At 47.6% G+C, this 15,200-nt stretch overlaps 1 protein-coding gene across 1 annotated transcript in view; it reads left to right on the top strand.

The window, feature by feature from the left end:
- LOC311135707 (GDNF family receptor alpha-1-like) overlaps positions 1-15,200 on the top strand; it is a gene marked incomplete at both ends in the record, with an annotated part of 104,203 nt that overhangs the window by 71,254 nt on the left and 17,749 nt on the right. The window contains 3 exons of the mRNA XM_084169729.1: positions 11,585-11,936; positions 13,493-13,602; positions 14,509-14,643. Coding sequence (XP_084025855.1) covers positions 11,585-11,936; positions 13,493-13,602; positions 14,509-14,643 — 597 coding nt within the window. The remainder of the gene's footprint in view (positions 1-11,584; positions 11,937-13,492; positions 13,603-14,508; positions 14,644-15,200) is intronic.

Below are 15,200 nucleotides of genomic sequence, written 5' to 3'. Positions count from 1 at the left end.
AGTGACTTGGTGTATAGAGAAAAGAGGAGAGGGTCTAGAACCGAGCCCTGGGGGACAACAGTAGTAAGAGTCCATGGTGCAGACACAGATCCTCTCTACGTCACCCGGTAGGGGCGGCCTGCCAGGTAGAATGCAATCCAAGAACGTGCAGAGCCTGAAACGCCCAGCCCTGAGAGGATGGCGAGGAGGATCTGATGGTTCACAGTGTCGAAGGCAGTGGATAGATCTAGAAGGATGAGAACAGAGGAGAGAGAGTCAGCTTTGGCATTGCAGAGAACCTCCGTGACACAGAGAAGAGCAGTCTCGGTTGAGTGACCTGTCTTGAAGCCTGACTGGTTAGGGTCAAGATGATCGTTCTGAGAGAGATAGCGAGAGAGTTGGTCAGAGACAGCACGCTCAAGTGTTTTGGAAAGAAAAGAAAGAAGGGATACCGGTCTGTAGTTTTTGACGTCAGAGGAGTTGTGTTGGTTTTTTGAGGAGGGGAGCAACTCGGGCCATTTTGAAGTCAGAGGGGATGCAGTTAGTGGTCAGGGATGAGTTGATGAGGGAAGTGAGGAATGGGAGAAGGTCTCCAGAGATGGTCTGGAGAAGGGAGGAGGGGATGGGGTCGAGTGGGCAGGTTGTCAGCTGGCCAGACCTCACTAGTTGCAGGATTTCATCTGCAGAGAGAGGGGAGAAAGAGGTCAAGGCGTAGGGTAGTTCTGTGTGAGTGGGACCAGTGGACTCAATAGGCTGAGTGAATGAGGAGCGGATGTCGTCAACCTTCTTTTCAAAGCCATCTGCAGAGAGGGAAGGGTGGAGGATTAAGGAGGGAGGAGAAGGTGGAAAATAGTTTCCTAGGGTTAGAGGCAGAAGCTTGAAATTTAGAGTAATAAAAAGTGGCTTTAGCAACGGATACAGAGGAAGAGAAGGTAGAGAGAGAGTGTAAAAGGATGATAGGTCTTCCGGAAGTTTAGTTTTCCTCCATTTTCGCTCAGCTGCCCGCAGCCCTGTTCTGTAAGCTCGCAATGAGTCACTCAGCCACGTAGCAGGAGGGGAGCGGTAGGAAAGGGGACAGTGCGAGTCATAGTATGCGGAAAAGTAGGAGAGTAGGGTCGAAGAGACAGAATCAGGAGACAAGAGGGAGAAGGACTTAGCAGAAGGGAGAGATGATAGGATAGAAGAGGAGAGAGTTGTGGGAGAGAGAGAGCGAAGATTGCGACGGGCCATGACCATCTGGGTAGGGGCTAAGTGGCTAGGGTTGGAGGAAAGGGAGACAGAAAAGGAAACAAAGTAGTGATCAGAGAACTGGAGGGGGGTTCCAGTGAGATTAGTAGGCGACCAGCCTCTAGTAAAGATGAGGACAAGCGTATTGCCTGCCTTGTGAGTGGTAGGGGAATGGGAAAGGGTGAGGTCAAAAGAGGCAAGGATGGGAAAGAGAGAGTTGGAAAGAAATTAATCGAAGGCAGACATTGGGAGGTTGAAGTCGCCAAGTACAAAGAGCGGTGAGCCAGCGTCAGGAAATGATCTTATTAAGGTGTCAAGCTAATTGATGAAAACTGTAAGGGCAAATGGTATATATACAGGGGGTACCGGTACCGAGTCAATGTGTGGGGGCACCGGTTAGTCAAGGTAATTGAGGTAATATGTACATGTAGGTAGAGTTATTAAAGTGACTATGCATAGATAATAAACAGAGAGTAGCGGGGGCAATGCAAATAGTCTGGGTAGCCATTTGATTAGATGTTCAGGAGTCTTATGGCTTGGGGGTAGAAGCTGTTTAGATGCCTCTTGGACCTAGACTTGGCGCTCTGTTAATGCTTGCCGTGCGGTAGCAGAGAGAACAGTCTATGACTAGGGTGGCTGGAGTCTTGGTGTGCTTGGACCATGTTAGTTTGTTGGTGATGTGGACACCAAGGAACTTGAAGCTCTCAACCTGTTCCACTATAGCCCCGTCGATGAGAATGGGGGCGTGCTCGGTCCTCTTCTTTTTCCTGTATGCTGAGATGAACTCGGCGTTCTTGACCACCGAACAGCAGTTCCAAACGCTGCCAAATTAGAAGGGTTGCAGTCAAGTGGTGGGAGCGTCTGTAAAGCCTACAGGGAGAGGAGCGAACAGGTATAGAAAACACACACATATGAGATCTGAAAATAACTAGGTAAGATACTCAAGTGAGAGAGTGGTGTGGAGTCTGTCGTGGTAATTATTCTAATCAAAGGAGAGACTTTTAGATTTCCTCAAAACAATTGAACTTTATTAATTACTGCAGTAATGTAGTGTAAACAGTCACCAGATGGTGTAGAGTTAATGCCCAAATAAACAGGATTCGGTTACAACTCTTTATAGTCTTCCTGAGTCCTTGTGACGAAGAACAGATATGTGAAATTATACAAAGGTACATTGTGCTCTCATGCAACAGACATCAAGATTTACATGCCGCCAAATATATGTCTCTAGTTCATTAACTGCTTGTTTATACAAATATACTAATGCAACATAGGATACTAAGCCCTTTTCTCAGAAGAGTCAAGTATTCATCTGCCATATGGGATAAATAAACTGGAGATTGGGTCTCCCTGGCACCGACAGAAAGGCACACAGACACTAATCATGGAATGGAATGTTGTCTTATCACCAAGCCATCGTAAATCGACTGTCAGAGTTCAATCTCAGTTGACACAGACACATGAGAGTTCTAAAAACCCTATTATGTTGCCTCTCAGAAGAACAGACAGTGTGAATGTACTGATATAGGAATACATTCTAATATAAAAGTAATGTGATTAACATAATGTTGTAATTCTACAACAAGCCTTCCTCTCTTTCCTTTCTCGAACAACTCGGCAAAACTGTCTTTGTTTCGGCGTCGGTCTTAGTTTTGCGACGAGACCACCGCTGACATGGCTGCCGCTGAAAAAACTGTGGAGACTGAAGTACTAATACTAATTGCTAATTGCCTTGCAAAGGTGAAGAGCACACCTCCTGGTACTAATTGCTGATTGCCTAGGAGAGGAGAAACTCTAAGCCTCAGCTGAATCTGGTAATGAATGGTGTGGCTGTTGAACAAGTTGAGGAGTCTAAATTACTTGGTGTTACCTTATATTGTAAACTGTCATGGTCAAATCATATAGTTTCAATGGTTGTAAAGACGGGGAGAGGTCTGTCCATAATAAAGAGATGCTCTGCTTTTTTGACATCACCTTCCAAAAAGCAAGTCCTGCAGGCTCTAGTTTTGTCTTATCTTGATTATTGTCCAGTCATGTGGTCAAGTGCTGCAAATAAATACCTAGTTAAGCTGCATTTGGCCCAGAATGGAGTGGCATGTCTTGCTCTTCATTGTAATCAGGGGGCTTATTTAAATACCTGCATGCCAGTCTCTCTTGGCTACACATTAATGTGTTGAAAATTCCAAATTGTTTGCATAGTCAACTTACACACAGCTCTGACACACACAGTCCCCAAATCCAGAACAAATTCAAGAAAGCATACAGTATTATATAGTGCCATTATTTCATGGATTCCCTTCCATCTCATATTCCTCAAATGAACAGCAAACCTGGTTTCAAAAAACGGATAAAGCAAAACCTCACTGCAAACGCCTCTCCCCTATTTGACCTAGATATTTTGTGTGCATGTGTTGATTTGTAGGCTGTGTGCCATTTTCAAATGTATGTAGTTCTGTCCTTGAGCTGTTATTGTCTATTCATGTTCTGTATTATGTCATGTTTCATGTTTTGTGTGGACCCCAGGAAGAGTAGCTGCTTTCACAACAGCTAATGGGGATCCTAATAAAATACCAAATACCAATACAGCTACTGATTATGAAAACAACAACAGTCACAAATTGTCCTGCCCCTTAATCCTGGTTGATGTGCCAACAATCATCTGCAAGTTACGAGCAGTCAGCAGTTCACACACCAAGTAGGCTACTGGGAAGACAGGCAGCACTTAAAGTAGATGGCCCTAGCTAGCAAAAAGACAGTACTAGACAACAACAGATAAAGACAAACATTATACTTATCACTCCTGGAGACATCAGGAGTCCTCTAGCTATAGAATAAAGCACCCTGAGATGGAGCCTGAGAAGCTGGTTATATACTCAGAAAAGAGGTGAAACCACTTCCCCTCCAATAGTAGTAAACTCAGCAAAAAAAGAAACGTCCTCTCACTGTCAACTGCGTTTATTTTCAGCAAACTTAACATGTGTAAATATTTGTATGAATATAACAAGATTCATCAACTGAGACATAAACTGAACAAGTTCCACAGACATGTGACTAACAGAAATGGAATAATGTGTCCCTGAACAAAGGGGGGGTCAAAATAAAAAGTAACAGTCAGTATCTGGTGTGTCCACCAGCTGCATTAAGTACTGCAGTTCATCTCCTCCTCATGGACTGCACCAGATTTGCCAGTTTTTGCTGTGAGATGTTACACCACTCTTCCACCAAGGCACCTGCAGGTTCCCGGACATTTCTGGGGGGAATGGCCCTAGCCCTCACCCTCCGATCCAACAGGTCCCAGACGTGCTCAATTGGATTGAGATCTGGGCTCTTCGCTGGCCATGGCAGTGTCACGATCGTGTGAATGATGAGACCAAAGCGCAGCGCGTGTTCCGAGAAACATGATGACTTTATTTACTTAAAGTGCAACACGAGAAAACAACAAAGAACGATACGTGAAGTTCCACTACTGATAACGACAGCAACAAGGAAACAAAAACCCACAAACCCCACAGGACAACATACAGCCTAAATATGGCTCCCAATCAGAGATAACGAGCCGAACAGCTGACACTCGTTACCTCCGATTGGGAGTCAATGAATACAAACACCCAACATAGAAATACCACAACCTAGACACCCCAACATAGAAATACACCCAAAACAAATGAACATGAACAACCCTGGCTCAAGAATAAAGGTCCGTGGAGCCAGAGTGTTACATTACCCCCCCCTAAAGGTGCGACCTCCGGGCGCACCAGCAAACAGTCTAGGGGAGGGTCTGGGTGGGCGTCTGTCCAGGTGGCGGCTCTGGCCCAGGTCGTGGTCCCCACCCCACCATAGTCATTACCCACTTACTTAGCCTCCTACACATTACCACCCCCCCACTACACCCCACTGGGTTAAGGGGCGGCACCGGACTAAGGGGCAACACCGGACTACGGACCAGCACCGGGATAAGGGGCAGCACCGGGCTAAGGGGCAGCACCGGGCTAAGGGGCAGCACCGGGCTAAGGACCAGCACCGGGATAAGGACCAGCACCAGGCTAAGGAATAGTACCTGACTAAGTGGCAGCACCGGACTGAGGGGCAGCTCCGGACTGAATGGCGGATCCTGGCTGGCTGGCTCAGGCGGATCCTGGCTGAACGGCTCATGGCTGGCTGAAGGATCTGGCTGCTCATGGCTGGCCGACGGATCTGGCTGCTCATGGCTGGCCGACGGATCTGGCTGATCCTGTCTGGCCGAAGGCTCTGGCTGATCCTGTCTGGCGGAAGGCTCTGGCTGATCCGGTCTGGCGGAAGGCTCTGGCTGATCCGGTCTGACGGAAGGCTCTGGCTGCTCCGGTCTGACGGAAGGCTCTGGCTGATCCGGTCTGACGGAAGGCTCTGGCTGATCCGGTCTGACGGAAGGCTCTGGCTGCTCCTGTCTGGCGGAAGGCTCTGGCTGATCCTGTCTGGCGGAAGGCTCTGGCTGATCCTGTCTGGCGGAAGGCTCTGGCTGATCCTGTCTGGCGGAAGGCTCTGGCTGATCCTGTCTGGCGGAGAGCTCTAGCGGCTCCGATCTGGCGGACGGCGCTGAAGGCTCATGGCAGACGGGCGGCTTTGTAGGCTCTGTACAGACGGGTAGTTCAGACGGCGTTGGGCAGACGGACAGTTCAGACGGCGTTGGGCCGACAGGCAGTTCAGGCGCCGTTGGGCAGACGGGCAGTTCAGACGGCGTTGGGCAGACGGGCAGTTCAGACGGCGTTGGGCAGACGGGCAGTTCAGACGGCGTTGGGCAGACGGACAGTTCAGGCCCCGTTGGGCAGACGGACAGTTCAGGCCCTCTGAGGCGCACCGTAGGCCTGTTGCGTGGTGCCGGAACTGGAGGTACCGGGCTGAGGACACGCATCACAGGGCTAGTGCGGGGAGAAGCAACAGGGCATGCTTGGCCCTGGGGACGCACCGTAGGCCTGATGCGTGGTGCCGGAACTGGAGGTACCGGGCTGAGGACACGCATCTCAGGGCTAGTGCGGGGAGTCGGAACAGGGCATGCTGGACCCTGGGGACTCACCTCACGCCTAGTGCGGAGAGCAGGAACAGGCCGGGCTGGGCTGGCGACGCGCACCGTATCCCTGGTGCGAGTGGCCGGAACAGGCCGGGCCGGGCTGGCGAAGCGCACCGTATCCCTGGTGCGTGGAGTAGGAACAGGCCGGGCTGGGCTGGGGAAGCGCACCGTCTCCCTGGTGCGTGGAGTAGGAACAGGCAGGGCTGAGCTGGCGACGCACACCGTATCCCTGGTGCGAGTGGCCGGAACAGGCCGGGCCGGGCTGGCGAAGCGCACCGTATCCCTGGTGCGTGGAGTAGGAACAGGCCGGTCCATACCGGGAACACACACCACTGGCCTCAACCGAGGATCAGGAACGGGCCGGACCGGACTGGCAACACACCTCAGTCCTTCACGCCGTGCCACACACACATCCCTGCCTCTTCTCGCCAATGGCTCCCGTACTCCGTTAGCCCTCTCACCTATACTCCCTGTGGCAGCTTCCTGCTGCCCAGCCACCCAAGCCATGTGCCCCCCCCCAAAAACTTTTTGGGGTTGCCTCTCTTCCACGGGCTTCCAGCCTCGCCTTCGCGCTGCCTCCTCGTACCACCTCCTCTCGGCTTTGGCTGCCTCCAGCTCTTCCCGAGGGCGGTGATACTCCTCCGGTTGTGCCCAAGGACCCTTTCCAGCCCGGATCTCCTCCCATGTCCAAAAATCTTTAGGAGGCGTCCATAACTCCTGGACGCGCTGCTTGGTCCTTTTTTGGTGGGTTTTTCTGTCACGATCGTGTGAATGATGAGACCAAAGCGCAGCGCGTGTTCCGAGAAACATGATGACTTTATTTACTTAAAGTGCAACACGAGAAAACAACAAAGAACGATACGTGAAGTTCCACTACTGATAACGACAGCAACAAGGAAACAAAAACCCACAAACCCCACAGGACAACATACAGCCTAAATATGGCTCCCAATCAGAGATAACGAGCCGAACAGCTGACACTCGTTACCTCCGATTGGGAGTCAATGAATACAAACACCCAACATAGAAATACCACAACCTAGACACCCCAACATAGAAATACACCCAAAACAAATGAACATGAACAACCCTGGCTCAAGAATAAAGGTCCGTGGAGCCAGAGTGTTACAGGCAGAACACTGACATTCCTGTCTTGCAGGAAATCACGCACAGAACGAGCAGTATGGCTGGTGGAATTGTCATGCTGGAGGGTCATGTCAGGATGAGCCTGCAGGAAGTGTACCACATGAGGGAGGAGGATGTCTTCCCTGTAACTCACAGCGTTGAGATTGCCTGCAATAACAACAAGCTCAGTCCGATGATGCTGTGACACACCGCCCCAGACCTGTAGCGCTGTCTTAGGCATCTCACAGTACGGACATTGCAAATTATTGCCCTGGCCACATCTGCAGTCCTCATGCCTCCTTGCAGCATGCCTAAGGCACGTTCACGCAGGTGAGCAGGAACCCTGGGCATTTTTCTTTTGGTGTTTTTCAGAGTCACTTAGTGTCCTAAGTTTTCATAACTGTGACCTTAATTGCCTACCGTCTGTAAGCTGTTAGTGTCTTAACGACCGTTCCACAGGTGCATGTTCATTAATTTTTTATGGTTCATTGAACAAGCATGGGAAACAGTGTTTAAACCCTTTACAATGAAGATCTGTGAAGTTATTTAGATTTTTACGAATTATCTTTGAAAGACAGGGTCCTGAAAAAGGGACGTTTCTTTTTTTGCTGAGTTTATTTATTGGGATCCCTAATTAGGCGCTGCCTAGGCAGCAGCTACTCTTCTGGGGTCCAAGACAGGAAACAAAGCACAACAAATAAAATGCATAAAATACATAGTATACATAATATAATAAATAATATACATAACACTACATAATCTCCTGCCTCTGCCTCACGCTTTAGAAACAGGAGATGGCTCCTGCCCTATGAGCTGTTCCGGCTTGCACAAACCAATAATTAGTGCAAGCCCACCTACATAATACAATAAATAATTCAGTGCAAATTACAATACAGAATATATAAAAATGTCTGTCTCTTCTTGGTCCCCGTTGTGCCGTAAAGTGTTCTTTTATCAGTTTTTTAAATCAGTTTTTATTGCTACGTTGAGTTACCTGGGGTGGCAGAGAGTTCCATGTAGTCATGGCTCTATTTAATAATGTGCATTTCCCAGACTCTGTTCTGAACCTGGGGACTGTGAAGAGACCTCTGATTGCATTTATTTACAGATGAGTGTCTGAACTGTGTGCCAACTACTTGAACAGAGAGTTCGGTTACCTTCAAAACATCAACACCTCGCACAAAGTCCAATAGTGATGCAGTCCATCTCTCCTCAACTTTGAGCCAGGAGAGACTGACATGCATGTTACCGACATTTGCCCTCTGTGTACATCTAAGTGCAATATGTGCTGCTCTGTTCTGGACCAACTGCAATTTACCTATTTTCCTCTTGACCACACAACTGGGCAGTAGTCCAGGTGTGACAAAACTAGGGCCTGTAGGACCTGTCTGGTCGACTGAGATGTCAAGAAAGCAGAGCAACGCAATAAAGCCACTGGTTACCAAAATAACAACAGTCACAAATTGCCCTGCCCCTAATCCTGGTTGGTGTGTCAAGAATCATCTGCAAGTTATGAGCAGTCAGCAGTTCACACACCAAGTAGGCTACTGGGAAGACAGGCAGCACTTAAAGTAGATGACCCTAGCTAGCAAAAAGACAGCACTAGACAACAACAGATAAAGACTAAATTAAAGATGACAAAGATTTTTTGGCACATCCATTATCCATAACAATCTCTCAGGAGGGAACATTCCCCAAATATTCTGCCTTGTTTTCTTGTCCCGTGGATTGGAGGAGGAGGAAGAGGTCATTACTCGACCTAGAGCCCTGTGGTAATTGAAATTAGGGAGGGGGTTGGAGGAAACAGGCGACATGATAATCAATTTGAAGCTGTATCGGTAACAAGAGCTGCTGGGGGGCTCCAGCCCCCTATGAAGAGACCAGATGGCCCCAGCCCTGTGTGGGCCTGTGAGGGTGGAAGGGGAGGGGAGAGACAATGGGAGAGAGGGGAGGGGAAGGGAAGGGAGCATGTGCAGGAAGGGATGCATGGGGCAAACACTTTTAGCTGGATAGAGGATTTTTGTGTGTGTGTGGTGCATGTGTGTGCGTGTTTGCTTGAGAGACGGTGCCATCTGCCAGCAACGCACTCGGGGTTCAGCAGATGTGTTCTCTGACACTGGGGGTGCCGCAGAGAGGGATGTGGAGAGGGTTCTAACACACCACAGTCTACCTCTGTGGGAGAGAGGAGACAGACGGCTGGGTGACTGGACAGCTGCATGGCACATGACACCCACATACGCACATACACACCATACCACAAATGCAAACACACACTGACTCTCTTGTACCGGCTCTATGAACACTCACTGGACTCTTCCCACACACTGACACTCCAACAAACACACACACACTACATACGCTCACACACACAAAACACACACACACATGCATGTTGATGCCAGTGTTGATGCCAGACACACACACACACTCTTCACATACGCTGCTGCTACTCTGTTTATTATCTATCCTGATTGCCTAGTCACTTTTATCCGTACCTATATGTACATATTACCTCTATTACCTCAACTACCTCATACCCCTGCACATTGACTCTGTACTGGTACTCTTGGTATTTAGTCTCATTATTGTTACTTTTTATTTAAAATTTGATTTGATTTTTTACTTTATTGTGTTACTATTTCCTTTTTCTATGCACATTTTTCTTACTTTTTAACTCTGCATTGTTGAGAAAGGGCTCGTAAGTAAGCATTTCACGGTAAAGTCTACACCTGTTGTATTCGGTGCATGTGACAAATAAAATCTGATTTGATTTGACACACACAGATGCACAGATGCACAGGTCCACACATACTAATACAGTATACACACTCACATGCTCACACAGACAGACATAACTCAGAACTCTGTTTTTTTCCATTGGACCCTGAGGGTAAAGGCCCTTTTGGGGACATAGGAGGGGGAGGATGTCTGGTCAGGTCTGTCCTCATTTGGATGCTGTCCTATTATTTTTGTTAGACAGACAGACTGACTGACTGACTGACTGAATTCAGGGTCAGCAGATGACAGGAGATGCAGCTCCCAGGCAGCTGTAAAGTACTTCTCTCTAGACAGATATTATGTGTCTGGTCATTGAGCAGAGTAGCACAGACAGACTGAGTGAAGGAGAACTTCCAGATCTCAGTGAAAGGTCACAGTGAACCCCAGCTGGCCAGACCGGCCCAGCCAGTCATCTGGGATTGGCCGCGGGGACCAGCGGGTACCCTGAATGCACATCTATGACCTTTAGAGAACGCACTTCCTGTCTACAGCACCAGAAACAGTGTGTTAGTGTCTTCATTGAGGAGGGAGTGTGTGGCAGGGATATTCTACTCTAGTTTTCACAGGCTTTAGTGTCTAGCAGTTGTCTCTCTTTCCTGGAGCTAAGGTTTTAAATTGAAATCAAAGTGTGAGAGAGTCAGTCTTATTCCCTCTTGGTTTATGGGTGTTGGTGCTGGTGGCAAGCACATGCAAGCCTAAAAACTAGTAGACACTGTGGACATGAGACACTGTGGACACCCCCTGTAGCAGAGTGTAAGGCCCGTCTCTTCATTTAGTGTAACCCCACCTCTGTTACTATCGACAAACCACTGGACCATCCACTGTCCTCATCTAGAGAAGTGTTGAATCTTGTTAACACTATTTTCTGATCGCGACACGCACCACTCGTCTCAAGCCGGCTTCCACCAACCAACCGCTCCCATTTTTAATTGCCGAAAAATGTTGTTTGTTGCTTCATTTTCAAAACAATCTCTTGAAATGTTAATTAATGAGGGATCTGTAAGAAATCTGCCAATTAGTGAGACCTGACAGATGAGCAGGCCGTGGCGCCGGATGCGTTGATGACTCAGGAGTTCAGGAGAGCTGCATATTTGTTTTGCCTGCAGGGCTGCCGAAAGGAGGGGCACTGTATGATTTAGGGCGAGAAACAGGGTTAGCAGTAAATGGGCTGCTTGATATCAATTAGCAAGGAAGAGATCATTATGGGGGAAATATTCAAGGTTCCTAAAATATTTACATATTGTTTCTTTTTTCCATCCACTCAAATATTAGTTTGGTCAAGTGATGCTTAACTCTATCTAGCACTCTCTCAATTTAGTTAGGTTAAACCGGTTCATATTATAGACAGTGTTATCAATCTATATCAATCAATACATTACCAATCTAGAGATGATGGAAAATTAACTAACCCTGTTGTCCTTTTTGTGACAGGCGAGCCCGTGGTGACGAGGGGGAACAACTGTCTGAACGCAGCCAAGGCCTGCAACCTGAATGACACCTGTAAGAAGTACCGCTCAGCCTACATCAGCCCCTGCACCAGCCGTGTCTCCACTGCAGAGGTCTGCAACAAGCGCAAGTGCCACAAAGCCCTGCGGCAGTTCTTCGACAAGGTGCCACCCAAGCACAGCTACGGCATGCTGTTCTGTTCCTGTCCAGCCGGCGATCAGTCGGCCTGCTCCGAGCGCCGGCGCCAAACCATCGTACCAGTCTGTTCCTATGAGGACAAGGAAAAGCCCAACTGTCTCTCCCTGCAGGCCTCTTGCAAGACCAACTACATCTGCAGGTACACTAGGATAAACAGTTGTCAGAGTACGTAATATAGTACACAGGCATCTTGCAAGACCAACAACATCAAACATATAGCATAGCAAACAATCACATAGTCTCACGTGTCAGACTCCACATTTAAAACACAGACTGACCTATGTCAGTATATGGATAAAATGACATTTAAGTCAACACTGTATTTCCCCAAGCCGTCTTTGAGATAGCATCCTCTGTAATGTGAAGAGGTGCTGCAGATTACAGATCCAAAGTGATGGGGTGTCTAAGTTAACACAGCATGGAGGTTGCTATCATGCCTTCAGAGGTGTTGAGAAATATACCAGTCCCTGATAAAAGCTGTGAAAAATAAACAAACCTGTTAAGATAACTGGATACTATGTTGGGAGACTGCATCAGAAATAAACCATAACCATTCACCATGTAATGAATATAAGCAAACACTAAAGCTACCTACAATAACTGAGAGTATTCAGGTTAAGCAGTGAAACACTCCCATTTTCTTTCTGAATGTATGTATTTTCGGCCTTAAGTGTTTCATTTAGCTGTCATGTAGCAGTATTCAGGCTAGAATTACTGGGCAGTGGATTGGATGTGTTTGGGTTAAGTGGCCTGTGTATCATTGGCAGTAATAGAGGCTGTATTGAAATGCAGTGAAACAGACTGGACTCAATGAGTGACGTCTGCCATCGCCTCTAGAGCTACAGCACTCTGTCTGGGATTAAATGGAGGCATTAGTGCAAATAAATTGGTTCCATTTCGATTCCAGCCTCAGGGCTGTGCAGTCTCTCTCTCTCTCTCTCTCTCTCTCTCTCTCTCTCTCTCTCTCTCTCTCTCTCTCTCTCTCTCTATCTCTCTCTCTCTCCCCCTAATTCTTTCTTTCTTTCTTTCTTTCTTTCTTTCTTTCTTTCTTTCTTTCTTTCTTTCTTTCTTTCTTTCTTTCTTTCTCTTCTCTCTCTCTCTCTCTCTCTCTCTCTCTCTCTCTCTCTCTCTCTCTCTCTCTCTCTCTCTCTCTCTCTCTCTCTCTCTCTCTCTCTCTCTCTCTCTCTCTCTCTCTCTCTCTCTCTCTCTCTCTCTCTCTCTCTCTCTGTCTCTCTCTCTTTGTCTCACTATTTGTCTTATTTTCTATCTCTTCACTTAGCAAAATGTTCCCTTCTCAACAAATATGTAACACTAGGTGGTACTTGGCATCCCAACTCCATCATGAGTGGTATCCAGAGCTCCTCTCTGTTTGTGGGGAGGGATTATAAGACCAGGCGTACTTGCTGGCTGCTCCCTCACCATATGGGAGGTGTATCACAGAGTGGAATCATCACAGCTCTCCCTCTTCTCCCCTTCCACTAACACAGGAACAGATTGATGAGAGTACACAGACCCAACCATGCTGTGTGTATGGTTGTGTGTGTCCTTGTGTTAGTGTGTGTGTGTGTGTGTGTGTCCGTGTGTGTGTGCGTACCAATCAGTACCAGTGCTTTTGTCTATTTGACAGTGACAGTTAGTCTTATAGGAGAGATAAGAAAGTTCAGATACACTCACTGTTTGTGTTGTGTCTTTCAGGTCCCGTCTGGCTGATTTCTTTGCCAACTGCCAGTCTGAGCCACGCTCCCTCTCTGGCTGTCTTAAGGAGAACTACGCTGACTGCCTGCTCTCCTACTCTGGCCTCATCGGTGAGTCTCTCCCCTGTCTCTATTGGTAAACCTTTCATCACACACATTGATGGGTCTCCCTATGGTCTTTCATTTTCTCACTGAATCTTCATACTGTCCCCTGAGTGGATTTCCTTCCTGTTGCTATTGTCATCTGTCACAGAGGGTGCCCTTAATCCCCTTCCCATCTTCGCTCTAGCACAGCGCAACCCAACGTCACACCACTTCCTCATGTCCCTTCACATCATTTGATAAAATTAGCTCATTGTTCAGAGGAAACCAAGGAAACCAAGACTCATAGTTGCAGAAAACGCAATAGAGCGAGAGAATGAGCGTGTGAAAGAGATAAAGAAAGAGGAGGAAATTGTGTAGAGAAGATAAGTCTCCTTTATCTTCTGCTTCTGTGTGCTGAGGGACCCATCCTAGCTCAATCCATCACATTTCCCGTACTAGCACAGCTGTAGCAGATAGTCCACACAGCAACCAGCAAAATGCCAATTCATTTTGTCGCAAACAAAAATGGCTTGTTTGGACAGACGCCAGTAGAGGAATAATGCATTGAGGAAGCAAGAAATCACTGACTGCATCTATTTAGTTCACTACAAAGAGGAAGAAACCTAATTCGTCACGCTGCCTTTGGAAATACTCCATGACGTTTCCAGTGTTACATGTTGTTCAGAGAATTGGATGAAGATCTAGCTAGATTTTTTTTGCTAACAGTTGCAGTATGATAGGGATTCAACATTGCATGATGGTTTGGGGCAGTGAGAGGTGGAAACTCTTTCACCATGACCAGCCAATGACCAGCCAAGAGTGCTTATAGGTCATGGCTCTGTCACAGAGAATAACATGTCTATAGAAAACAGTATGGTAGATAAACTCTGTTCCTTTAAGTAATCTACTGTATTTCATCCCCCCTCCTTATAGGTACAGTGATGACGCCCAACTACCTGCGTTCTCCTAAGATCAGTGTTGTTCCCTACTGTGACTGCAGCAGCAGTGGTAATGGCAAGGAGGAGTGTGACAAGTTCACAGAGTTCTTCACAGACAACACCTGCCTCCGTGAGTGACTGACCAGCCTCCTCCTGTCCTCTCCTCTCATCTTCATTCTCTTACCATTTTCCTGTCTCCTCCACTCTTTCATTGTGGGTCTCCTGCCAATTATTCATCCCTCTCTCACATTCATCCTCCCTCTCTCCCAATTGATGCTCCATCTCCCCTGTGAGCTCTTTGACGATGGAGCAGAAAAGCAGAGATAGAGGAGGAAGAAACAGCGATAATGCATGCACACATTAATATATGTTTGTGTGTGTGAGTAAGGGGTTCCAATATCCGCATAGCTCTCCCAGATCAGCAACCAAGGCATTGTCTTCTAACTCTGTGACCATCCTTTCACATATCAGACAGCTTTAATTAACCTACCTCCTCTCCCTCCCTTTCCATCCTCTCCTCCTTTAATAAATACGGCTGCTTCACTATCACAAGGTGTCAGGCCTCTGGATATAGCAGATCCATGGCTGTGGTGCCTTTCTTTGTGCAATCACATCTCAACTTCCTCTGCTGTGTTATTAGTATGGCATTGTCTCTCAGCGCTTTATTTCCATCAAAGCCAGTAGGAT

Source organism: Coregonus lavaretus (genome assembly GCF_964263955.1).
Source record: "Coregonus lavaretus genome assembly, chromosome: 1".
Taxonomy (NCBI): Eukaryota; Metazoa; Chordata; class Actinopteri; order Salmoniformes; family Salmonidae; genus Coregonus; species Coregonus lavaretus.
Note: the sequence above shows the minus strand (reverse complement) of the source record. Positions and strands in the feature narration are given on the sequence as shown.